At 51.9% G+C, this 26,097-nt stretch overlaps 1 protein-coding gene and 1 pseudogene across 2 annotated transcripts in view; one reads left to right on the top strand and one right to left on the bottom strand.

The window, feature by feature from the left end:
• MACO1 (macoilin 1) overlaps positions 1 to 6,199 on the top strand; it is a 64,984-nt gene extending 58,785 nt beyond the window's left edge. The window contains exon 11 of the mRNA XM_081306473.1: positions 5,073 to 6,199. Within this exon, the coding sequence (XP_081162599.1) occupies positions 5,073 to 5,275 (203 nt within the window). The 3' untranslated portion in view covers positions 5,276 to 6,199. The remainder of the gene's footprint in view (positions 1 to 5,072) is intronic.
• A 17,788-nt stretch (positions 6,200 to 23,987) lies between these two features.
• LOC308656615 (MARCKS-related protein-like) lies at positions 23,988 to 24,672 on the bottom strand (annotated as a pseudogene). Its single transcript has one exon. The product of its transcript is annotated as an MARCKS-related protein-like (transcript).
• Positions 24,673 to 26,097: the final 1,425 nt, after the last annotated feature.

Raw genomic sequence — 26,097 nt, 5'->3', positions numbered from 1 at the left:
AATTATGGGAAGGGGTGGCACAGTGAATAAGAAGCATAGGGGAGCACAAGGGTTCAGGAGGCCACTTGGCAGAAGATATAGACTGACCAAGTGCCGGAGGTGAGGCAGGGCCTTATGCCTTCGGAACTGCAGCTGGCTCTGCTTGGATGGAGCTGTGGGAAGAGAGTCTGGAGAGCAGGACATCCACTCAGCAGATTGTCACTGAGACCTGCTATGTGTCAGGCATCCCGAGAGTCCCTGGGGATTCTAGGATTTAGCCCTGGTGAGGGACAGTGGACAAGCCAGTGGGCAATATGTCAAAGGAGGATAAGGTTGATGGCAAAAATAAAGCAGTGGTCCCAGGGCTTGTGTGTGGGGGGCTGCTCTTTCTACCTGGCATCGCAGAAGTTCCCTTGAGTAGGCACCATTTGATCAGAGAGTGGAGGTAGCTGGAGGAAAGCACTTCTAGGGTGGAGGGTAAGTACAAAGTCCTGCAGGGAGCGGGGAATACAGCCTCATATCAAGGGTGGGAATAGCAGCAACCAGGTTCTATAGGATTTGTGGTTTCCAGAAAGAACTGGGGACTTTTACTCTGAGAGACAAGAGGAGCTCTGGAAGGAATCTGAACTGAGGCAGGACGTGACCTGATGAAAACAAATTTGGAGGCCTGGAGTCGTGGCTCAGTGGCAGAGCACTTGCCTGGCGTGTGTGAGGCACTGGGTTCGATTCTCAGTGTCACATAGAAATTAATAAATAGATAGATAGTTAAAGTCCTTGTTTTTTTTTTTTTAATTGGATTTTCTTCAAGAAATTGATAGCCACCTAATTGACTAGATTCCTGAGTGGGATACTGAAAAAAACCTCCAGTTAATTGGCTTAGTGGATGGGAAAGACTGTTTCATCAGGACTTTTCTAGTAATTGCACTCTGCAAATCCTTATCCTGAAAACTCCAGGGGAGGCAGAGATGAACACAGCATATCAGTGGGGGATCTACCAGGGCAGTGGTGTGCAAATTTTTAAAATTATTGAGTAGCACAGATAGGCTTATTTCAAGTAGATTATATCTATCATTATCTACCTATTTGAAATTAAAACTTAAAATTTTTATTTACTAATCTATTATTTATTAATCCATTTTAAAATAACATAAACATATTCTATTTTAACATAAATAACATTTTTATGAAAAAAAAACTTTTTTCCAAAACAAAAACAAAAAAATGTAGAAAAGATTTTTAACACGCCCAAAATGAGGATGAAGAAACCAGCTGATGTCTTAGGGTACATGAATTTGGTTTGAGGTGTTTTGTTTTAGAGGTGCACCCCAGACACCCAGATAGGAGAGATTTGTCAATCAGTGCCCAGTCTGCTGGGTGTGGTGGTGCATACCTATAATCCTAGAAACTTGGGAGGGAGGCTAAGGCAGGAGGATCACAAGTTTGAGGCCAGCCTCAGCAATTTAGCAAAGCCCTAAGCAACTTGCAAGATGCTAATAGAAAGGGCTGGGGATGTGACTCAGCCTCTGAGTTCAACCCTTAGTATAGGAAAAAAAAAAAGAAAAGTGACATTGTTTTACATTTAGCATGTATTTGTGTGTGTGTGTGTGTGTGTGTGTGTGTGTGTGTGTGTGTGTGTTTAATTTTTTAGTTGAAGATGGACACAATACCTTTATTTTTATGCGGTGCTGAGGTTCAAACCCAGGACTTCACATGTGCTAGGCAAGTGAGCCATTCACTGAGCCACACCCCCAATCCTACATTTAGCAAATATTTTTAATGCTTGATTTAATGAAGGGTATTTTGATTCTCTTCTGGTTTTATATTCATTCTGTTGGGTTTTTACACTGTGTGTAATTTATAAGAAGACTCCACTTATATTCATTACAAAATGAGGGTGCAGAAGCCAGCTGTCTTGGTGTTATTATCGAGGCAGTTCTGACACTGTGGACCCTGCCTGCACTTCCAGAATTGCTGCACGAGGGCAAGCCAAGCAGATGGCCTCTCCACGAAGCAGAGGCAGAGGGCAGGAGAGGCCAGAGAAGAATTCAGGGAGGCTTCCTGGAGGAGGGGGCTTTGAAGACTAGGCTTGGAAGGATGAATGAGAACAGAGAATGACAGGGAGAAACGCTGTTACATGAAGGAGTAAGTAGTATAAGCAAGAGAAAGAAAGTGTTGGGGATGTCTGGGTGAGTAATCTAGTGGCCTCAAGCTGGGGGATGAAAGAAAAGAGTGGAAGGTTAAGAGGACACTGATGAAGCCGTGCCAGAGAACATATTCCCCAGATTTTCCAGAGGTGTGAGGTGATGTGTTCTGGCTGCTAATTTGGATTTGAGAAGTGAGATTGAGAGGAGGCAGAGGGGTCAGATGGGAGCTTCTCCCTGTCTTCAGTGCAGGAGTTGAAGTACCGGGTAGTTGACTACTGGAGAGGGAATGGTCCTGAGGTCAGGAGATGCCTGAGGTCCAGCCGGAGCCAAGGAAGGGAGGTAGCACAGCTTAGGGAGCATGAGTTTGGTTTGGGGTGTTTTGTTTTAGAGGTGCGCCCCAGACACCCAGATAGGAGAGATTTGTCAATCAGTGGGAACCTTCATCCTAAACCAGAGAGAGAAGCCAAACCCCTGGGGGTGAAGGGTGGGTGTAGAAGTTGGGGGAAGTTAGTGAGGCCACAGAAGTAGCTGGGGACGGCCCAGGTGATTGACAAGAGAAGGGGATTGGGCACCAGGCTACCTTAGTCTGTGGACTTGGGGGAAAGGTGTGGCGAACAAAGGTTCCTGAGAAGCCACCTCTGAAGCTGAGTTTCTGACCCATTACTGGCCTTTTTGCTTGCCTGGTTCAGCTCCCTGGGGAATGGGCACCCGGCTACTGCATGGCTACTGCATCCCGCTCACTGGCGTTTGCATACTTGAAAAGATCCCCTGGAGCGGAAGCAGCACCTGGTCTCAGGAGCCAAGGGGCCTTCCCAGCCCAGCTGTGCTTCGCAGACAGCACAGGAATCCTCGGAGTGAGGGGGGCTCTTTCCCAAAGCTTGTGAGATGTGTTCATGTTCCTGATGAAAGAACTCAAATCTGCCCTGGAAAAGATAGAGTGGCTCACGTATCAGATGCCATTAGGTATTTTATTCATCTGAAGCTTATTTTGTTCAAAGCGGAGGAGGATATTTGATGCTCATTTGAAGCTTACAGGAGAAGAAGGAAGTGAGGGAGCAGTCCCTTTCAAACACTGCTCCTGGCTGCTGCCTTCCCCACTGCCCGCCTCCCCTGTCCTGCTTAGAATATTCTAATAAGAATCCAGCTTTGTAATTCAAATCAAAACCCCGTTGCTTTTCTCCTTCCTTTCTGTATCATTTGATTCATCCTGGTCACAAAATGACTTTCATCTCTACTACATCCTTTTAAAACATGTGCCTCAAGCACTCTCACTCCAAGTACACGGTCCTCTTCCCGGGGACTCATGAGCGGTCTCAAAATAAGGGCAGTTCACAGTCAACCTCTTTTGTTTTCTTTTTCTTTTTCTTAGTTGTAAATGGACACAATACCTTTATTTTGTTTATTTATTTACTTATTTATTTTTATGTGGTGCTGAGGATCAAACCCAGTGTCCCACATGTGCTAGGCAAGTGCTCTACCTCTGAGCCCCAGCCCCTCTCTTTTCTTATTTACTTCCCCTCAGAGCCACATAACACAATGGCAGTGGCTTTTGAACATAGTGATCCTGGGCTTAAATCCTGCTCTTGCTAACTAAGTGACTTTGAGTGAGCTACAGAGCTTGCAGAGCCTCCGCTTTTCACTAGGCTGGGCAGTGGAGGGATGGCGATGGGAAAAAATGGAGACGCAGTGTCTGCTCTCACAGGGCTCAAGTTGAGCAGGGAGATGATGGACACAGATCATCACTCAAAGAATTAGTTTCAGGAGGCAGAAGAATGCTGCAGCAGGCTGCATGGAGTCGAGCCCTGGCTCTCTGCTGTCTGTATTCCTTGGGCAAGTCACTCGACCCCTCTTATGCATTGGTTTCTTTATCTGCAGAATGGGTGGTGATGATAATTCCCACCTCTTAGGGTTGTCCTGAGAAAGAAATGAGCTAGTAGATGTGAGCACTTAGAACAGCTTCTGGCACCTGTGAAGCCCTATGAGTCAGTCACTGTCATCATGATTATTGTGGAGAATAAGGGACAGAAAGGAAGGTTGTTAGGGCATGTTGAGAGTCTGAGAGCCGGGGGAGCTGATTTAGATGGCAGGACCAAGGAGGGCTTTGCTGAGGAAGTGGAAACCCTCAAGTTAGTGGGGCAGGGACAATAGGAGAAGACCCAAAGGGGACAGGCCATGAGGCAGCCAGAGCTGATCAGATCACAGAGCTGAAGCCCAGTGATCACACAGAGGGAGGGTGTGCCGAAAGCTGAACGGGATCTTGGTGCTAACACGGCCAGCCAGCTGCACACTGGGCGGGGGTCAGAGGCACACTGTGCCAAGAGGCAGGGACACAGTGGCAGCCTTGGCCACTGGAGAGTTTCCCTAGGGCAGCAGTCCCAGAGCTTCTGCTTCTGTGAGGGAATCTGGCACCACTAGTTCTGAGGCCTCAGTTTTATATTCTTTGGTCTGACGCTCAGCCCATCCCCCCCAGGAAAGAATTCCAGCCCAGTGGGTAGAGCTACAGTTCAGAACCAGTACCCCTCTTAGGCTGTTAGAGATGACTGCCAGTTCAAGATGTGGCTCCTGGAAATTGATTTTGTCACTCTTGTCACACATATGTGAGCAGAATTGCTTTTTACCTCTAAGCTAGGAATCAGTAAACAGCATCCCATAGGCCGAATCTGGCCTTCTGCCTATTCTTACACCATTGTGAACTAAGAATGGCTTTTTCATTTCCTAGGATTGGGGAAGAAAACAATGACAAAGACAGCACACGGCCCACAGTGCCTAAAATATTCACTATGTGACCTTTACAGTAAAGGAAAAGCCTGCTTTGCTCTTATAAGCCATAAGCCTCGTAAGCCTTGGAGTTGTTCCAGGGGAACCAAGGCTGCTCTGGGGTTGGCCCAAGGGAGCATTGTGCCGAGTGAGCCCTCCCTCCTTGCTAATGGCAGGTCTTTGATCTTACAGGACAAATCCTTCAGAAAGACCAGGAAATCAAGGACCTAAAACAGAAGATAGCCGAAGTCATGGCCGTCATGCCCAGCATAACGTACAGTGCCACCACCAGCCCCCTGAGCCCCGTTTCCCCCCACTATTCTTCCAAATTTGTGGAGACCAGCCCATCTGGACTTGATCCCAATGCCTCTGTCTACCAGCCCCTGAAGAAATGAAGGCTAGCTGTGGGTTTGCCCAACCATTTGGTTACCAGAAGGCCTCACAAAGCAGCATCTCTGGCAGTCAAGACAAAAAAAGTTTATATTGTATTTTGTGGGACTGTATATGTTGTCATTTTTAAAAGGGGGGAAGATGACATCCAAGTCTGATTAGAACTGCCCATCAGTTGTAAATTTTTAGAAGACCTCACAGAACTTTGCAGTTTATTTTTCTTGGCCAACACATTAAAACCATTCTTGGATTTCAAGTAGCCAATTTTGCCTTTTCTGTATTCTTAAATAGTTTCCTCTTGAAGAAAAAAAAAAGCAGAGTTTTTGCTTTTCAACGCTTTGTTTTGCTTTATTCTTAAATAAATAAGCAAAAACTGCACATTGGATTTACGTGGGATGAGGACAGAAGCTTAGTTTTTAGAGTGAATGGTTAAGTTACCTAACAGCTTTGATTTATAGCTGCATTAAAGAAGATGATTATTGATATTTTAGAAAGTGAAAATTGATAGCCCCTCCAAGGACCAAACCAATTCAAGGAGCATCATTTAGGCAGAGAGACTTGAGCGAGGTGACTAGCGTAGGGACGAACAGGGTTATGTTCCAAAAATTCACCTCTCAACGATATTTAGTCCTAGGAAATGGCGGGCAGCAGTCTTCTCACAGTGCCTGGGCAAAGACTTCAAGAGGAAACTTGACCACTCTAAACTGTTTCCCCCTTCAGTCATCTCTTTCCTGTCTGTATCAAGCTCACTGCAGATCCTGCTGTGAAACTGGCGGGTAGCGGCTGTCCCTTGCCACCTGGCCTCCTCTTCCATTCCCTTTGATGGAAAGCACCTGGTGTCCTGTGCTGTGTCGAGCGCCTAGGGAGGAAGCTGGTGGCTATTGTGTATGAGACTGTAACGTGGCTAATAAAAGCTGTGGTCTAGGTTGTTTTTTTTTCCCCTCATTTCACGTAACTGTGCTTTATCGACTTTTCATCATCTTGTGTTTGACACTTTAAAAGAGGCGTGACTATTCCTCAGCTCTTGTGCCAAGGAGGGTTGGTTTTTTGTTTTGTTTTTTTTTTAAGAATTTTAAAATCAAAACTGCACAAAGATATTGGTTTCAACTCTGTATTATACATTGGTAGAAAAAAGTGTTTGCACAGGCAACTTTTGGAAGTGTTTTAAAATCTGGGTGGGGTGGGGGGAGGGACTGGGAGAGAGGGACAAAGCAAAATTGTATTGGAAACTAGGAAAAATTAAGAAACCAAATAGATTGGTTTTGCTTCCTTGCCATGGGTCCTGGAAGGACATAGTTCTAAAATTTCCTGTTAATTGGCATGTATGTCTCATTTAAAGCAAATTAAGTAGGACAAGTCAGTGAACTAGAAGTATTAAAAAGAATCATCCTTTTAATCACAGGTCTTATTTTGGGATTAAAATAAAAACTCCTAGCTTTAGCCAGGTGTGCATGTTGCTGCCATTTGCATTTTTGAATCATCTTGTGTAATTGTCACCATGAAAGTGTTATCAAAATTGTCATAGATTTTTTCATCTTTGTGCAAAAACATGGAAAATTGTCACTGACTTTGTGTTGAGGTTACCCCCATTTTGCTGCCCTTCAGACACTATTTTCGTTAAATACTTGGTCTTGGCTGCATTCTTTTATTTTTTCCCCCTGTGGGGTTCAAAAGAATAAACATTTTCTTACTGATAAAACTAGTTTTCTGCCTTTTTAACTTTTCAGGAGGACACAGCAAGGTAGACAGTCCGAGTGGGGCTGAGAGGGTTGTCCTTTTGTTCTCTCTTGTCCTGCCCTCGTCAGGTGTGGCGAGGCAGGGCCGCTGCCCAGGGACAGAGGGTCTTCATTTGCTGTAGTTTCTGTCGGGTGCTCTCCCAGCTCTCCTGTCCCCGGCATCTGATGAGAGCCAGCACTGCTTTGTTTTCTGGTGTGACCCTCCTTTCCTTAGAAAGCAAGTAAGAGCACGGTTGGGGGATATAGTTGGTGAGAAAATCTCGAGGGCAAATTTCCTTCACCATGCCTTGCCCTCTCCCGTTTTCCAGAATCTTGTTGGCTACCTAGTGACCAGTGTCCTGCTGGGTGCCCTGTCTGCTGCAGTCCCGAGTGCCTCCTTTGTCCTCACTTGTTTTTAAAGGCTTTGTCTATTTTCATCTTCTGAGAAGCCAGCTGCCTCTCTTGGCCCGTGTTTTCCTCTCTTGGCCATTGTTACAATTGATCTTGGCTTGAGTTTTGGAAAATTCTGCTCTTGGCACCTCACCCTCTGTCCTTGCTGCTGGATAGCCTGAGTCTTGGCCAGTAAGTCTCTTGCAGACACCACACTTAATACCATGAACAGAGTTCCCCAGGGAAACGCTGGGGCTGGGCTGGGCTTTTGCCTTTGCCTTTCCTGAAGGAATGTGCCCAGTACTGAGTTCTCATTGGCACGTTCTTTTCCACCAAGGAAATCTTGAGTTGTTGTCTTTGTCATTTTAGGCCCACAATAAAGTGCCTCCACATCTTCGTACGTTGTGTTTATTACATGCCGCCAAGCACTGTTTGCCACTCTAGATGGTCAAACATTTACAGGAAGAATGGGCTGCGTGTTTTGACTCGCTGAAGAACCTCTTTTTAGCCACATCTCCCCACTTTATATATATTCATCCTCCCTGTGAAGATCTTTCCAAGGCGTCCTATAAAAATCCTTGCCTCCTGGTCTGGAGGAAGGGAATGGCCCTTTCTCCCATCATCCTCTTCCCCCATGTTCACTGGGCACCTGAACCTGGCTCTCAAGGCCTCCCAGGCGGACCGAACGTTTCCAGCAGCTGCCATCAGATCGCTGCTGGTGCCGTTCACACTACAGCAGAGGGAGCTGGAGAAATAGAAGAAAACCTACCCGGAGCCCATTCTGTGAAGTCAAACTAGTAAACTGTTTTGGGGGAGCAAGGGGTGGGGGAGGGATTGGTAGCCAGGCCCATGTGGGTTAAAGGGCCACTGAGATAAATGCTGGTTGGTGTGACAGTGACGTGTACAGCCGAGCTGGCTTCTTCACAGGCCTGGCAACTCTTGCCAAAGGCTCCTGCCACCTTGAGGGCCACTCTGCTGGAGTTCCCGCAGAGCCCTGGAGCATGCATGGCCAAGCCCCCGGACAGGAATGGGGATCTGCTCCTGGCCCCGCCCCTGCTGACCTCCGCTGCCCTCGGCCTCTCTGGGTGCTCCTCCCTCACCTTTAAGGAGTCTTGTTCCCTGCCACCCCTCCTGCTTGGAGGGGGTGCTGTGGGGACTAGGGGATCAAAGAACACTGAATCTATCAGCTCAGACTGGCAGCAAGGAGTCCTGATGAGGACAGGGGATCCCACCGAGAACTTCTGCTCTGGGGCCAGCTCTGTCCTTCACAGCTGGAACCCTAAACCAGTGCTACTCAAGTGTCCTCAGCTGCCGCAGACCAGCAGCACCAGCACCCGTGTCAGGACCAGGAACTCGGGCTCTCCCCCAGAACCATCAACCTCATCTGAATCGGTATTCTGAACACATCTCCCGAGATTCCACTGCATTTTTTTAAAGTTGTAGATGAACACAGAAAATCTTTATTTATTTTTATGTAGTGCTGAGAATCAAACCCAGTGCTTTGCACATGCTAGGCAAGTGCTCTGCCACTGAGCCCCAGCCGCAGTCCCAACTGCATGGTGTTCTAGAAGCCCTGCCCTATGCTGACTTTCCTTACCTGAATCAGCAATGTCGTCTAGTTCAGAATAAGCCCAGATTTGGGCTTTGAAAATCTAGAATTGAAGAGTTAATTGAGGCCAGGTTCAGTGGCACATGCCTGTGATCCCAGTGACTTGGGAGGCTGAGGCAGGAGGATCTCAAGTTCAAAGCCAGCCTCAGCAATTTAGTGAGGCTCTAAGCAACTCAGCAAGACCCTGTCTGTAAATAAAATTAAAAAAAAAAAATGAGAATGTGGTTTAGTGGTTGAGCACCCCTGGTTTAATCCCTAGTACCAAAAAAAAAATGTACATTGATGAGGAGACATGCAGGAGATGAAGCTCTCCAAGACGTGCCCCTTTTACAAAATTTGTTTCCCCACCACTGGAACAAAAGATCCATGAGGATCAAGATTTTTGCTGGGGCTGGGGATGTGGCTCAAGCGGTAGCGCGCTCGCCTGGCATGTGTGCGGCCCGGGTTCGATCCTCAGCACCACATAAAAACAAAGATGTTGTGTCCGCCGAGAATTAAAAAACAAATATTGAAAAAAGTTCTCTCTCTCTCTCTCTCTCTCTCTGTCGTTAAAAAGAATACTTAAAAAAAAAAAGATTTTTGTCTGTTTACTGCTGTAAACCCAGAATCTAGAATAATGACATCTACACAGTAGGTGCTGAGTAAATATTTATTGAAAGAGTAAGGGTCAATTAATAGATGGAGCGTGTAAAATATGGTGTTGTCAGAACACCTCTGCAGCAGTACCAGGAGAATGACAAGTCTACACAGAATTGCTTCTGGAAAGAAAAGAAGAAATTTGAAATAGCGTATTTGCTGTGACATCTCCCATCTGCCTGTCTCTGGCTTCTGCTGAAACCTTGATTTTCTTGTCAGATTTTCTCTATAAACTCCTGCTTAACTCAGCCAGGTGCAAAGATTATCCTAAACAGCTGGATGCACTGAGAGCCGTCAGCTGTCTGGAAACCCTTGCTGCAGGGAACCTTCAGGGAGCACGTCCATTCCTCACCCCGTTTCGGAGCCTTAGACCTGACTTCCCCCAGAGCCAGCCCCCTGCACGGTGCGTTGGTGTGGGGATTTTTCATTTTGACAGTAATGGAATTCTCAAGCATTTCCTCCAGGAAGGGACCTGTTGAATGAGTGTCTCAGAGGCTCTGGCAAAGAGAGCCACGCTTCCTTCCTTCTTGGGTGTCCTTTGAATGCCTGTGCATTATTCCCTTCTCAGCATTTGCTTTTAGTTCCTCTGCCTTTGTCCCAACTTAGTTGGAGTCTTGCATCCCCCTGAGTTGTGATGCACCAGCTGGCAGGTGCTTAAAATTATTATTATTATTATTATTTTTAGTGGTGTTATGCTAGGCAAGCACTCCACCACAGGGTCACATCCCCAGCCCCTTAAATCACAATTCTAATAAGTTCCCAAGTGAGGCTGAGTCCTGGGCCCCCACTTCCAGAACCACTGACTTGAGCATAAGATTGACCCATGACTGCCCAAAGTCATCCCCCCCGGCTGCCACCAGGGGGCACATGCAGCCTCAGCCAGAGGTCTTGGTTCATTTCCAGCCATCAGCACAGCACCCCTGGACAGCAGAGGTGGTTCCCTAAAATATCTCTATAATTGTAAGATGAATTGTTGTTATTATTAGGAAGAAGAAACGTAGACCTCACAGTGAGGTGTTCTCTGTCTGACAAGTATCAAAGGTCAGAAGGGTCAGCCCTGTGGAGGTGATGAATGTCCTGGCTCTTGAAAATGGCAACCAGTAATCCCCACTGGAGAAGGTCCTGGGTTCTCATCTACACTGCAGCAGGGCCACTCTCAGAACACCCCAGAATCTTTCAAATTAAGATGGTACGTGATTTTCATTTCCTTCTTTATGCTTCACATCTCCAAATTTTCTACAATAAACTTAATAATATTTTTACAATAAAGGTGATTTTTAAAAATACATTTTAAGTGCTATTAAAAGCCAAAACAACTCAAAAGAAAGACCCAAGAGTGAACTTGGGGTGAGCAGCTTTGGATAAGGAGAAAGCCCCCACTTGGACTTGCCTCCCTCATTCTTTGTTCTGCTGGAGCATCTTCCCCGGGGGTGGGGTTCAAGTGGGATCACAATCAGCCAAGTGCTCAAGAAAGCAAGGCTGAGATCAAGGGAGAGATGGTTATGTGTGCGGGGTCAGCCCATCATCTCTGCAGTGCACCTGTCACTAGGACTTGTGGTTGGCTTCAGGCAGCTCCAGCCAAAGCATAGTGACTTCCAAAGACCACGTGTTTGGGAGCAGGATAAAAAATGTCAAAATTTCAAGACTTTATAGGTCAGGTGCTTCTTTAGTGGCTTGCAGATCTATTTTATTTTATCTACATAGAATTTAATACATTTGAACTAACATAAAATAAGGAGATGTCATATTATCTAGATTTGGGGATTTCCTGTTGAAAACTGAATATCTGGCATCTCGGGGATGGCATCTCCCTCTCCACCCTCTGCAGGGCTTGGGAGAAGTAGAACGGTGGGTCTTGGCTCTGGCTGCACCTCAGAATCCTCCTGGGGAGCTCTCAAGAATGCTGTGTCCAGGGCCCACCCGGGGAGCCTGCTCGCCTGAGCTGGGAGGAACCTGGGCACGAGCTGCTTGCCTCATTCCCCTCGGGGCTTCCTAACGGGCAGCAGCATTGAGAAGCTGGGACTAGACGGGGAAAGTGGAAGCCTTGGTCCTAGCTGGGGTCTGCACCTCAGAGGCTGGGTGGGTGTTTGTGGGGCTGGGTCAGGAGCTGGGCTGTCAGATCTGCAGTCTCTGCTTCCTGTGGAGACCCCTGTCAACTCTCCTTCCTCTGGTCCCTGGGCTTCCCTCCAGGCCCTGGTACCGGTGTTTACCAATGTCACTTGTTAGAGTTTCCATGACATCACCTTGATTTATGGTGTGTGTTCTCTTCTTATTTGAGGCTTTGCTTTGGTTTGTTCATTGGAGATGGGGTCTTGCTAAGTTGCCCATGCTGGCCTCAAACTCCTGGGCTCAAGCAATCCTCCTACCTCAGCCTCCTGAGTATCTGGGACTACAGATGCATGCCACTGTACCCAGCTTTATCTGGGGTTTTTATATGGAAAGTCATAGAAACTTTTACACTGACTGTAGCCAGTGTAAGCCCAGAGGGCAGCTGAGTGGAAAGGACAGAAAGAGGGCCAGGCCAGCAGGGCTGTCTCCCAGTAGCCCTGCCCCTGGCATAAGCGAGTCCATGTCCAGCCCCGTGGGAGCCAGAGTCCTCCTGGGAGGCTGCAGTAGATGGGTACAATTGTTCCCAGTGGCTCCTTCCGTCCCCACGGGGTGGCCAGTGCCTCGCCCCGGTCAGTGGAGCATGAGAGGACATCCCAGTGCCAGGCTGAGCAGAAACTTCTGTACCTGCGTGGTTCAGGAAAGCCCCTTGCTTCTCTCCTCAGGATGGACAATATTCCCAGTTGGCGGCCACAGATGGTGAGGATTGAGCCAGTAAGAGTCACCCCCAGACCTGGGAGAAAAGATGTATGTTATTGGTGTCAGCCACTGAGGTTCAGGGCTGTTTGTTACCACTACAAACAGAAGAGCCCAGGTTTCAGTCAGCTGGCCTGCCCTGCCCTGGAGAGAGGGAGCCTGGGAGGGAGACCCAGGCCCTGCCCAGCTATGAATACTGTGTCTCCCTGCAGATTCCTATGTTGAAATCCTAACTCCAGGGAAATGGAATTAGAATGTGGAACCTGGAGATGTGTTTAGGCCCCGGGGCAGAGCCCTTTGAATGGGATCAGTGCCCCTATGAGCCAGGCCCAGGGAGCTGCCTCTCCCCTTCCACCAAGGGAGGGGGGGGGGTCTCACCAGACCTATGGACTCTGCAGACGCCTCAACCTGGGATGTCGTGGCCTCCAGAACATGAGGACTGAATCTCTGCCTTATCAGCCGCCCACTTTGTCATCGCAGTGCACACCGACTACCGAAGGCCCCTTAGCTTCGGTGGGGGACAGAGCTTGTGGCCCCTCCAAAGCTGCACACGGAAACTGGGAGTTTGGATGAGAAAGCAAGCAAGATGCTCCTGCAGGAGGGGCCGAGAGACCTGGCGACGTCCCCGCGCAGGTGGTTCCAGAAGCCCAAGGCAAGGCGGTGAGCCCTCCTCGTCCAAGGCCGCTTCACTTCCCTCATCTCCCAGGAGTCCCAGGGTTTAAAGGTTTTACCAGCAAATAAGACTAACCACCTGTTGTACCCATCACCACCCACCCTGCGTCAGTCATAGGACTTCTGATCCACTGACTTGGCCAGCGGAGCAGAAAAGCCAGAGAAGCCACCTTTCTGGTCACCTGTGCAGCCTCCTGCTGGCTTTCTCCAACAGCAAAGATAGCATGGGAGCTGGTACCACCTTCCTGCCTCTGTTTTGGGACCCCAGATGGGAACCGACAGCTTAATGTGCTCCCTCTCCTGAGATGTGTCCCTCGAGCAGGCTGCACTGGAGCCCAGAGCCCTGAGAACTGGCCCAGCGGGGGCGTTTCAGGGTCAGCAGACCCTGCGGGCCAGGCTGTTCCCCAGAGCCACAGCCCCGAGTGCGAGCAAGCTGTGTTCCTTTTGAGAGCCAAGGGGGTGCGAGGCCCCCTCCCTCCAGGCTCTCAGGTAGACACACCTGGGTCAAGTGGCCTCACTTTCTGTGATCACCCAGGTCCCAGGGTCAGCTGGGGATTTCAGCCAACAGGTTCTGGCGTGGTCATTACCAGTGCTTCCCCCACCCCATTGCTGAGCCCCAGCTGCTGCAGGGGGAGCATGCAAGGCGCGGGCTGGGGAGCGTGGCAGGATGACAGGCGCGTGCCTGTGAATCTCTAGGTGCCGTTCAGGGCCCCTGGGTGCAGGCACTGTGCTCATGCTCCCCAAGGACCTCACACCCCGGCTTCCACGGATTGAGACGCCGTCTCTTTGCTGAGGACTCCCACATTTATCACCTCCAGCTTAGACCACCTCCTCAACTCCAGAGCTGAATTTCCAGAGGCCTCTTGACATTCGCTCTCGAATGCCTGACTCCTGGGCACCTCCAGTTCAGTGTGTCTGAGCCAAGGTCCTCGTTTCCCTGCAAACCTGTGTCCCTCTCTGATGTAACGGCCACTCCCTCCTTCCAGTTGCCCACCCCCCACCTCCTCTCTGCATCTGTCAGCTCTGCCTACACGGCATGTGCAGAACCTGGCCACGCTCACCTCCTCCATGGCTTCCAACCTGGACTGACCCTCCATCCTCTCCCTGGACCTCGCAGGAGCCTCCTTGCTTCAGCCCCTGCCCCACAAGGTCGGATTTCAGCAAGCTAGAGAAACAGAGTTAGAACCCAGGTCAGATGATGCCGCTTCTGTGCTCAAAGCCCCCCTGTGGCTCCACATTGACCCCCGAGCAGGGCAGAGTCCTGAGACCGCCCTGCCGGCCTGTTCACCATTTACGCCCGCTGCCTGCCTGGCCTCCTTCGTCCCACTCTCCCTGGAACAGTTCCCCCGTCAATCCCACCAGGCCCGCTCCTGCCTCAGGGCCTTTGCATTGATCCCCCGCTCCCATATTTATTTTAGAACAGTTTTAGATTTAGAGAAAAATTGAGAAGATACACAGAAACTTCCTTACACTTTACATTAGTATGGAAGAAAGATTTCAGATGCCCTTGGGTTTCATTCACTGTCCTCCCTGTCTCCCAGGATCCCCGGGATGCCACATTACATCTGGTTGTCACGTCTCCCTGGCCACTCTGTTTAGAATGCCTGCCTCCTTCCCTTCCCCTTCTGATTGTCACATGTCACCTCAGTGATGCCTCCCTGACCATCCTTCCCGGCTCTATTCCTCTCAATATTTAGCACTACCTATTTTATTTTTATTTAGTCTTTTATATTGTCTATTATCATCACCATCTATCATGTTTTTTACTTATTTTGTGGTTTGTTTCCCCTGGCAGAAATGCCAGGTTCAAGAGTACAGAGGTTTCTCTGTTTTGTTCACTACTGTATCCCTGGCCCTCAGAATAGTGCCTGGTGCCAGGAGCAGTGGCACATGCCTGTCATCCCAGCCACTCAGATCACATGTTCAAAGTCAGCCTCAGCAACTTAGTGAGACCCTGCTCAAAATAAAGTGAAGAGGGTTGGGGACATAGCTCAGTGGTAGAGCACTTGCCTAGTATGTGCAAGGCCCTGGGTTCCATCCCTAGGACCACAACAAAACGAAACATGTTGGCATGTAGTAGATGCTCAGTAAATGTTTGCCAACTGGGAGAGGGAGCACTGGAACCCAGAGCCTCCGGCTGCTCATCCCACCCACATTTTCACCCACCTCCTTCCTCCTCAGAGCTGCCCATCCCAGAGCCACCAACAAGGAGCCACCTCTCTGAGCTCTTCCCCGTGCCAGGTCCTGAGTCCACTTTTCGCGTTTGCTTCCGCAACAACCCAGGGGTTGGTCTATGGTGACCTTGTAGATGAGAAAACTGAGGCTCAGAGGCACAGGGACCTTATCCAAGGTCATGCAGATGGGAGCACCCAGTCTGGTCTGGCCCTGAAACCCCAGTGCGGTAGCCATGACATTGGCCATGGCAGTGTCCCTCTGGGCCTGGGGCAAGTCCCAGCTGTTCCCGTGGACAGGACACTTTCAGGCTCCTATGAGGGAGAGGTCACTCAGAAGGTGAGGGTGTCCCCAATGTTACCATTGAATGGCTTCTTCCCCCCAACCACACCCTAATTTTTGCTCCTGGTGTTGACCAAACAGCTGTTCCATTCAGTCAGACCACAGATGCCTGTCCAGGAGGACCTGTGAGCTACAGTGGCCACCCGCAGCTGCCAAGACCAACACCCTCTGCTCATTCTGGAAGTCACCTGTCTTCCAGGAACTTTTGTGGCTGATACTATCAGCCTGGCCAGGAGGAGGGGACCTCTGTCCAGCTCTGCCCCAGGGCCTAGAAGCTCCCTGCATGAGAGCCGGACCCCACCCTTCTCTCACCACCCCCTTCCTCTGTCCTCCAGCCCCAGGACAGATCACTCTTCTGCCAGAGACAGAAAACCCAACAGGCTAAGAAAAGAGGAATTTCTTTGGTTGCTATCCTTGAAATTTCCAGAGGGCGCAGCTGGCTTTGCCTTTGGCCAGCTAAAGGGGCGTGGCTGCCACCGGGTCTGGTTCCTCCAGCCACTGGCTTCTGCACTGCCGCCTTGAGGGGTGCTGGCTTCACTGGTGTGGCAGCATGGTGATGAGATGGTGGCAGCAGCCCCAAGTTCCATATCCACCAGGGCTCCCCTTCCATGGGAAGGAAGCAGAGGTCTGAGGGCCACTGTGCTGATTCTGCCTGGACCCTCAACAGTCCCCAGGGAAGGCCACACACTGGTGGCTCACAGCGAGGGTGGAGCCCACCTTGTGCCCGAGAAAACTGGGTACTGCTCTAGAAAAGTAGGCAGGCACCGCGCAGGGTGGGCAACAGACGCCAGGCCCTTCAGAGGGGCCCTCCTGCCCTCTCCAGGACGGCCGTGGGGTCCTCCGTGGGCCAGTCTCCCGAGGCCCCATCCTGGCCACCTAGGATTCCTCTGGCCATCTCACTGCGGGGAAAGCCAGGCCCGGGGAGAAGGCTTTGTGCGCAGGTTGGCTGAGCTGTGGGGGGAGGAGCCAGGGCGGCCGGAGCCTCCTGGGTCACTTGGACGCTCACCTCAGCTTTGTGCAGGCAGGAGGCCCAGGCCCCATCCCTGCCCCCCCCCCCCCAGTCAACAAGGGAGCAGCTGGGCAGGAAGCTCTCTCCTGGAAGCAAGCTCAGGGCTGAGCTCAGGCAGCAGCTCCCTTGGAGACGGTGGGCTCCACCTGTGAGCTCTCAGCTCTGGGAAAAAATAGAAATCAAATGTGCCGCCTCCTGGCCCCATCCCCTCCCGCCACTGTGGGGCCCGACCTTCCTTGGGGAGACTCCCTGCTCCTCGTCCTGCTTTCAGGGCCCAGCTAACCCACCCAACCCTCCTTCAGGCCACCCTGATGGTTTGGAGGTGGACATTCCACGCACACTGACCCATGAGATGGAGGAGGTTGGCCAGCCGCTGTGAGGTCCTGGCCCTCCCTCCAGAAGTCCTGGAGGCTCTCGGCCCGGACCTTGTGGTGCGAGGATGTGAAGTTTAAGATGGTCAAGGCCATCTGGGGCCATGTGGGAAGAGCTGCAGGGACCTGGGCGGGGGGTTGGCCCTTGGGGTTGGTCTACAAGGTGCCGAGGCTTGGGTCCAGGCTGCTTTGAACCCCAGCCAGAGCGAAGAGGGTGTTCAGGGGACTGTCGCCACCTCTGTGAGCTCACACACCCCACGGCCCAGCAGGGACTAGGAATCCCATAAGTGCTAACCCCACAGGCCTCTCCTAACTCAGCCAAGCATTCTGCCATCGCCACCGCGCTGTGGCCGGGACATGTTACGCATCCTTCAACTGCTCCCCCCATCCCAGTCTCTGAGCCTCATTTCCTCGCTAAGGGCGCTACCTCCTGGGATGTGGTGGGGACTAGCTGCGCAGTCCCTGTCACGCACGCTGTGGGCTCACAGCCACCTCCTCAGCCTCCTTTCCCTCTGGGAGCCATCTCCTTGGCCGTCAAATGGCAGTTCATTCATTCATCAGCAGAGTTGTGGTCAGGACCTAGGACAGTTACCGAGGTGAAAGGCCAGGGACTCTGCCTGGAGGGACCAGTCTTTTGGGCAGGCGGTCAAGAGTTGCACCCGCAGGGGTGAAGCCACGGTGCCCGTGAGGTCTGCTGGCAGAGGGGGCTGTCACCTCAGAGCTGGGGCAACTAAGGGGAGGGTGGGAGCGGACTCTACCCCTGCTCCTTCCAGTGACTGCAGTTGGCATGAAGCCATCTGGTCGTTGACCAGATCCAGACAGAAAGGGGAAGACAGACCATCAGGAAGCCCACGGTTTAGGGCAGAAAGATCAAAGTTAAGGGTCAGGGAAGAATGAAGCAAATTGCATCACAGGCATTGGAATATCTTAACCTAAGAAATTTAATTTAAACTATATATAAATCTAATCCCCCATATCTCCCCATTCACAGTATAGATGAGGCACAGGGCCCGGGCAGGTGCACTTGGGGTAGGCTTCCTCTGTCTACACAGTCGGTGGAGGAACACAGCCTGCAGCCAGCACCAGGAGGTCCTAATCCTGATTCTTTAAATACACGGATCTTTTTGGAAAAGGACTGAAATGTTTGTTTTAATGGGGTTGCATCTGCTACGGGTAGCCAAATTGTACTGCCACCTGGTGGCAGCATACCAAAGTCACAGGTTTGTTTTCCGTTGGGATGAACAAAACTTTGCAAACAAGACTCTTGGACCCCACTGAAGATACTGAAGTCATTGCCCCCATCTCCCCATCTCCCCACCCCTTTGATAAACCTACTTGCTTAGTGGAAGCTCACAACTCCCAAGTTCCCAGCCTTTTTATCCCGAGCCCCGCTTTCTCCAGGTGCCAGTAGACTCTAGCAGCCTGGCCACCTCCCTACTTCCCACCTTTGCCCTCTCTGGAGAGCCTCAGGCCCACTCAGGCCCCCAGCCTGACTGTGAGCTAGGCCCCAAGGGCAAGGTAGGACGGGCAGGGAGAGAACCCTTCAGGGGTCAGGGTTAAGCACCCAGATTCTACCCCCTGACGACAGTGGGCTTGAATCCTGGTGGACACTCACTGGCTCTGGGTTTCCGGGCCTCTCTAAGGCCTCTGAGCCTCAGTTTCCCCATCTGAAGAGTGGGGTGGAATCTGGATTCAAAACGAGATTTCTTGTCTTTCCATACGTGTCTACCTACTGTTCTTTCCACAAGAGCTGGAATCAACGGGGACGGGGACACGGTGGGCAGGGGGGCTGGGCCGGGGCCCTGGCGGGTAGAGCGCCCAGCACCCGACTGCAGCCCCGCTGCCTGGAGCTCCCTCGTGTCTCCTGCCAGCCTCCCGCCCTTCCCCATCCCCCTGGCTCCCTCTTCCACATTCCTCAGAACCTGGTCCCCAAACCCCAGATGATCTTGTAACCCACTTAGCACAAGGGACAATGACTGAGCAGAGGTCCATTCCACCCATGGGACATTGGCATCACAAGCCCCTGCCCAGAGTAAGTGATGTAAGTCCCTCAAAAGGGACTTAAAGGTAGTGTCCCAGGCTCAAGGGAAGGGGGCATCTTGCAGCTGGGTGTCCCCGACCTTGGCAACCACCAGAGCTGCCCTGAAGCCTGGGAAACCAGCTTCCAGCCAAGGCTCTCTCTGTCTGGACCTGGCTGTGTGGCCTCAGACAAATCGCTCACTCTCCCTGTGCCTTGATTCCCCTCTCTAAGAGAGCTGCCCGCCTAGGTAGCTGCTGGCTGCTGAGGGCGTGGGCAGGGCGTGGGCAGGGGTGGGCAGGGGCGGGCAGGGTGGCAGGTCCCCTCCCTGCCCCTGCCTCCTCAGGGAACCCGCCCCAGGGACGCGGACTCCAGGGGACCCGCGATGCTCCCCACACTCCCGTGGGCAGCGGTAGTAAGCGCTGTATTAATTATTACCACCTCCCCCGGGGAGGCAGATTCAAAGTGAGGTCACCATGGAAACCCAGACGTGGCAATGTGACCACATTTTTAAAGTGCTGAACATGTTCCAGGCAAATGATATCTTGGTGGAAAAGAAAAGAATGGGGCCTCAATTCTCCTCCTTGGTGGCCTCAGGAAGAAAAGCCCAGGAGCCCCCGTGGGGCCTGGAACGTTTCTACAAAGAACGGGGAGGCTAGAGCAGGGGTGGAAGACAGGAGCCCCTGCGCAAGGGACCAGAGCGGAGCTGGAAAGGACAGCAGGATACCCTGAGCAAGCTTGGATGGCTGGCCAGAGAATCCGAGGCCCAGGTTCTAGTACTAGCTCTGGTGTCAGCTTGCTCTGAAGTCCCAGGCTGATGCCTTGCCCTCTCTGGGCCTCAAAAAAAAAAAAAAAAAAAAGCCTCCCAGCAGTATTTCTTAAAGGACCAGAGAAATGAACTACTGGGTGGTCAAACTCACATAAAGTGGTGGGGATAAGCGGAAAAGTGGAAGGCCAGCGGGTTTTGTTCCTCAGGCCTCCAAGGCAGAGAGACCGCGATTCAAATCCTACTTCTGCTACCCAGAAGCTGTGTCACCTTGGGCCAGTGACTTCACCCCTCTGAGCAATGACTTCCTTACCCTTAAGAGGCAGCTCAGCCAGGTGTGGTGGCACAGGCCTGTAACCGCCTAGGAGGCTGGGACAGAGGATCACACGTTCTAGGCCAGCCTCAGCAACTTAGCTAGGCCCTGAGAAACTTAGCGAGACCCAGTCTCTAAATGAACAGTGAGGGGGCTGGGGCTGCGGCTCAGCGGAGAGCGCTCGCCTGGCCTGTGCCTGGCCTGTGCGAGGCCCTGGGCTCGCTCCTCAGCACCACTAAAAATCAACAAATAAAATAAAGCCAGTCTGTCCATCTACAACAAAAATATTTTTTCTTTTAAATGAAAAGGGCCGGGGGTGTGGCTCAGTGGTAAAGTGCCCGGCTAGAAAACAGGGCTCACAGTGGCACCACCGGGTGTTTGGGGGCATTTACTTATTTCTCAGTGCTGGGGTCTGAAGCTGCGCTCCCGCTGGGACCGTGAGCATGGACACACACCCCGCTGTGGGTTCCAACAAGGTGACCCCAGAGGGGCTCCACACGGCGCCCCGCACACAGTGGTGTTAGTGTCACCGTGCTCATTAGTAGGGACCCCACGCACCGGGCTCTAAACGCCATCCACCCCCACATCCTTGCGGGTCCCTCCTGAGCGACGGGGCCACAGCTCACCCTGTTTTAAGGATGTGGAACTGAAGAGAGCAGCTGCGGAGGCTCACGAGGTACAGGGTGCAGGGAGTGTACCTCCTCAGAACCCAGCCCTGGCCATCATCACACTCCTGAGGAGGACACAAGGCGCCAGCTAGGGCCCAGCGAAAGTGTTGTGGCTCAGTGAACAGTGCTCACGAGAGAGCAGGTACCCAGGGCCAGGTATGATGGCACGTGCCTGTAATCCCAGCCCCCTGGGAGGCTGAGGCAGGAGGCTTGCAAGTTGGAGGCCAGCCTCAGCAACTTGAGAGACCCTGTCTCAAAAAATAAAAGGGGCTGGGAAGGTAGCTCAGTGGCAGGGAGCTCGGCTAGCATGTGTGAGGCCCTGGTTGTAATCCCCAGTATCACAAAAAACAAATAAATAGGGCTGGGGATGTGGCTCAAGCGGTAGCACGCTCGCCTGGCATGCATGCGGCCCGGGTTCGATCCTCAGCACCACATACCAACAAAGTTGTGTCCGCCGAGAACTAAAAAATAAATATTAAAAAATTCTCTCTCTCTCTCTCTCTCTCTCTCTCTCTCTCTCTCTCTGTCTCTCTCTCTCTCTCTCTTTCCACTCTCTCTTAAAAAAAAAACACAAATAAATAAAAAGTAAAAATAGCAGGTGCCCATCAGCCTCTGTTTCGCCGCTGGCCCCTTTCTTCTGGGACTCAGGTGAGCTCAGGACATCCATGGCTCAGGTGGTGACGGACATGAGAAGCAGAAAGCCCAGGGCAGGGGCCACTTCTCAGGCCGCTGCCCAAAGGGGTCACTCTGCCCTTGCCGAATGATCTGGTGGCCCTGAGGCGCTGGCTGTGGTCACACTGTGGGGACCCAGACCTCTAGGAGCTGCGCCTGAACTCAGCCAACCCTCCCTACTCTCAGGCCTTCCTGCTAGGTCAGCCACCCATCCCATGCTACCCGCAGCCAGCCCCAGGCAGGACTGGCTTTCCCAGGACAGAATGAGGTCAGACCTGCCGGGTGATGGATGGACTTAATAACCAGCCTTCCCTACCACCAGCCCATTTGTCCTTCATTGTCCCAGGTCCATGAGGAGCCAGAGTCATCCCCATCAGTCGGAAGAGCAGGAGAGGGGTGGAGGCCACCATCCCAGTCATCTCAGGGCTCTCGAGGACCCCGGAGCAGCCCAGATGAAGACCTGGACCAGGGACAGCCAGGCTGTGGTCTTCCCCCTCAGCGGCCCCGCGAGCCGCCTCTGAGCCTCGTCTCTGTGCGTGCACTGGAGGGGACGACGGCTGCTGGTGCCTCCGGGGTCACTGTAGGGACTGAGCAGCAGCAGACATGACCTCACCTGCAGGCAGTGGAGGTGACTCAATCTTGGCTGCTTTTGCCTGGATTCCACCCCCACCTCCCCAGGGTGAGGAGAGAGCAAACAGTTCCCTGGGGCGGCCGTCGAGGTGGGGAGGTGAGGCAGGGCCGAAGGAAGCCATTTCTGGGTGTGCTGGTCACGGGGTACGGTGAGACCGCTGGCCTCATCCCGCCACAGACCCCAGGCCCAGGGTGGAAGGGGTCTTAGATTGGTCTTCACGCAGGCCCTGAAGGCTGGGCCCTGGATCCTCCAATCCCCATCCTCTTCCTGCCCTTCCAGCCTTCTCTGTGGGGCTGAGCCTGGCCCACAGAGGGCCCCAGTGGCTCAGAGCAGGAGTCCGTCGTGTGCCCTGGAACCTCTCACGACAGGGGAGGGACTCTTACAGCCCATTTTGCAGATCAGGAATCTGAGGCTCACTCAGAGAGGCGAGGTTCCCTGGCTAAGGCTACACAGCTCAGAGAGGGAGATGAAGACTAGAAAACTCTAGAGTCTTTGATTTGTTCCCAGATAGGCAGGACTTGACTTATTAAGTCATGTGGGGTGCAACCAGTAGCGTACCAAAACGATGTTCAACAAGGGGAGAAAAGAAGCCTGACTTACATATTTGCCAGTTATCATGGTGTAAATACTCCCTGGCCAATTTTAAGCTGCCACAGCGAAGTCACTGAGCACAGAGTTGGGAAAAAATGGTCGGTTCCCGTGAGCTGGTATGAAGCATGACTCATACCAGAGCTCCAGAGCATGAAGAGCTGGGACATTTTGATCTCAACTCCTACCTAGCCACATGGCCCACAGTGCCAATCAGACTGAATTTTCTCTCTAGGGTAAATTTCTCTCTATATTAGTCAGTTTTGTGTCACTGTGACAATAAATACCTGAGATAAACAACTCCAAAAACAGGAAAGGTTTAGCTTGGCTCAAAGTTCCAGTCCATAGTCCCTTGGCCCTGTCACTTTGGGCCTGTGGTGAGGCAGAACTTTGTGGTGGGGGGAGTGCGTGCAGCCAGGAAGCAGAGAGAGGAGGAAGCCAAAGTCCCAATGCCCCCTTCAAGGGCAACTTCCCAATGACCCAACCTCCTTCGACCAAGCTCCATCTCCTAAAGCTTCCAGTACCTCCCAACAGCACCACACACAGGGGACCAAGCCTTCAACACATGAGCCTTTGGGGACAGTTTAAGACCCAAAACATCATGGTATCGCACGGGTTCCGGCTCCACCCCTTTGCTCCTGGGTTAGTCCTCCCTCCGGAAGGAAGGCCCTGTTCCTCCAGTCCGCGTCTCCAGATCTAACTCACCTTTTTTTTTTTTTTTTTTAAAGGAATGACATTTATTCCTTTTCCAAATGTTACAGTAAGACCAGGTGGAAGAGAATAGTTTTAGCAATTAGGGAAAAAAAAGTACAAATCTAGGGTTTGGCCATTAAAAGTCATTTACAACAGTGGGAGAAAAAAAGACAACAAGAAGCTGTTTCACCTTACAGACCTCCCTCCCCCAGAGCCCGACACCTGCTTACCGCGTCAAAGAAGAGACACGGTGGATCCACAAGCTGGAGGTTTGAACTTGAGTAAGACATTTATAAAAACCCAGACAGGGGCAGTGTCCTCCCCAGCCCGGGTGCCACTAGGCACAGCACAAGAGACTAAAAACTCAACAGGGGGAAGGCTGGACCCTCGGGGTTTGGGAGTACAAGCACCCCACTTCTGGCTCAGGGATTGGGGAGTGGGATAAACAAAACCTACTTGGAAAAGAACTGGGAGAGAAAACCAGCAATTGCCTTCTGCGGGGCTGGGGCCAGGGAAGGAGGTGGGGCCAGGGACAGGAGCATTTCACATCACTCGCCTAACTTGGGACATCGTCAGGGACCATCCTCAACTGGCCTTAAGAGAAAAACCAGGTGGCTGATGGGAGAACCCACAGGAGGGAGAGGAGAAAAGGGAACGTGGCTGGGAGGGGGCAACAGCCCCTTCCTTCCTGGGCACAGGAAGGCAGCCAGGGCACCAGGTCCAGGCAGTGACTTCACAAGGACAGCACAGTTTTTGCAGCTTAGAGATCACCCACCTGTCCCCAGCCGGCTACCCATTCTGCTCAGTGCTGGCTGATGCAGGGCCACTTTCTGACCCCAAGGGAGTGGACGGCTCTGCAGCCTGGGGCCCTGCCCCTCTCCTGTGTCTCCTCCCTTGGAGGCAGCGCCGGCCTCTGCCCCTTTGGCCTTCCCTTCCTGGGCAGAGCCCTCCTGGCTGCAGGCCCCGATCTTCCCCTGCTCCTGCTCTTCCTCTGGGGGAAGAGGCAGAAGAATCACCCCCACCCTCCTTCCGATTGCTCTTGAAGGACAGGCCACTCAATTTAAAAGGCTTCTTCAGAGAGAATTTCTTCTTCTTCTTAGGGGTCTCCTTGGGAGTGGTCTCCCCCTTGGCTAGGGGGTGCTGGCTCGATGGCATCCCCAGTGCCCCCCCCCCCCCCCGCCGCTGCCTCATCTGTTCCATTCAGGGTGGGGGATAAGTCTCCATTGCTTTTCACGTGGCCATTCTCCTGTCCCTTGGCCTTCGTGGGGGGGAAGTGCCTGCTGCCTGCTCGGGGGGTCACTTTGCCCCAGGGAGCCTTGGAGCTCTGGCTGCCCATAATGAGGGATCTGCTGGAGGTGCCCAGGATCACGCCACAGGGGATAGTCCAGCGGGTGGAGGGTTGGGGCTGGCGCCTGGCAGGGAAGGGTGTGTGTGGGGGGGGACCAAGCTGCACCCCTGCTCCACGGCCGACCCGCCAGCATGCCGCCTCACCCACCTTTTCAGAGCCTGTTCTGGTCCCACCTCCTCCAGATGTATTTGTCAGGATAAGTACCTGTAGCTGCTGTAACAAACAACCCACAATCTTATGACTTAGTCTAAGTGATTGCTCACGTGTCCTGTACACCCATGCGGCCAGAGGACCCAGGTTCATTCCACCATCAACACTTTATTTCCAAGTTCACCCCAGAACTTGGTGAAGCCAATGCTCACCACTTAGACCTGTTTCAGCCACCTCTTCCAGCTGCAAGGGGGCCAGGAAGTGGGGTTGAGATGGAACAGCAATTTTCTTCCAAGGGGAAAAATGAAACATAAAAATGAACAACAACAACAAAAAAAATAGCTTTGGATCCTACTTCTCCACCTTCCACAGTCTAACCCAACTTCTTTCTCTTCTAGAATCTCCCAGAACATTCTTCTTTCTCTTCTAGATTCTTCCAGAACATGCTACCCAGAGACTATGGCCTTTGATGTTTGATTCAGACTCACCACCGTGCTTTCTGGATGGGCCTCTTGAGCCTCCATAATCTCACAGAGGCTCAGGGCAGGGCTGCTTATCTCAGGCTGAGGATTCAGGGTTCCTGGGTCAGACTTGCAGGTCTGAGACAGGGCCAGGAATGGCCATTTGTAACCAGGTGGTTAGGTAGTTCAGCTGCCCAGGTCACCCTGGGAAGCACAGAGAGGGTCCAAATGTCCCATTCCATGGTTGTGGACACTGAGGCCCAGGGAGGGGAAAGGATTCGCCCTGAGCCGTGGAGTAAGTTAAAGCTACATTGGATGGGCTGGGGATGTGGCTCAAGTGGTAGCGCGCTCGCCTGGCATGCGTGCGGCCCGGGTTCGATCCTCAGCACCACATACCAACAAAGATGTTGTGTCCGCCGAGAACTGAAAAATAAATATTAAAAATTCTCTCTCTCTCTCTCTCCCCCCTCTCACTCTCTCTTTAAAAAAAATAAATAAATAAAGCTACATTGGAAACTGGAACACAGGAGTCTGACTTTTCATCCTGGGCTCTGTCATAGCACTGGTGTGTCTCATCTGAAAGGCCTGATTGCACACTCCAGGGATTGTGGAGTCAGTTACAGATGACTCAGAAGACCTCAGGGACCAAAAGGTGTAGGCAGCCGTGGGATCAAGCTGTACGCCTTCCACCAAACTGGTGTAGGGACTTGAGAAGATGTTACTTTCTCTGAGTCTCAGTTTCCTCTTCTGGAAAATGGGGATGACAATAATACCTACCCCTTAGAGACTCTAGGAGGATAAA

This window comes from Spermophilus citellus (genome assembly GCF_964194105.1).
Source record: "Spermophilus citellus genome assembly, chromosome: 9".
NCBI classification, from domain to species: domain Eukaryota; kingdom Metazoa; phylum Chordata; class Mammalia; order Rodentia; family Sciuridae; genus Spermophilus; species Spermophilus citellus.
Note: the sequence above shows the minus strand (reverse complement) of the source record. Positions and strands in the feature narration are given on the sequence as shown.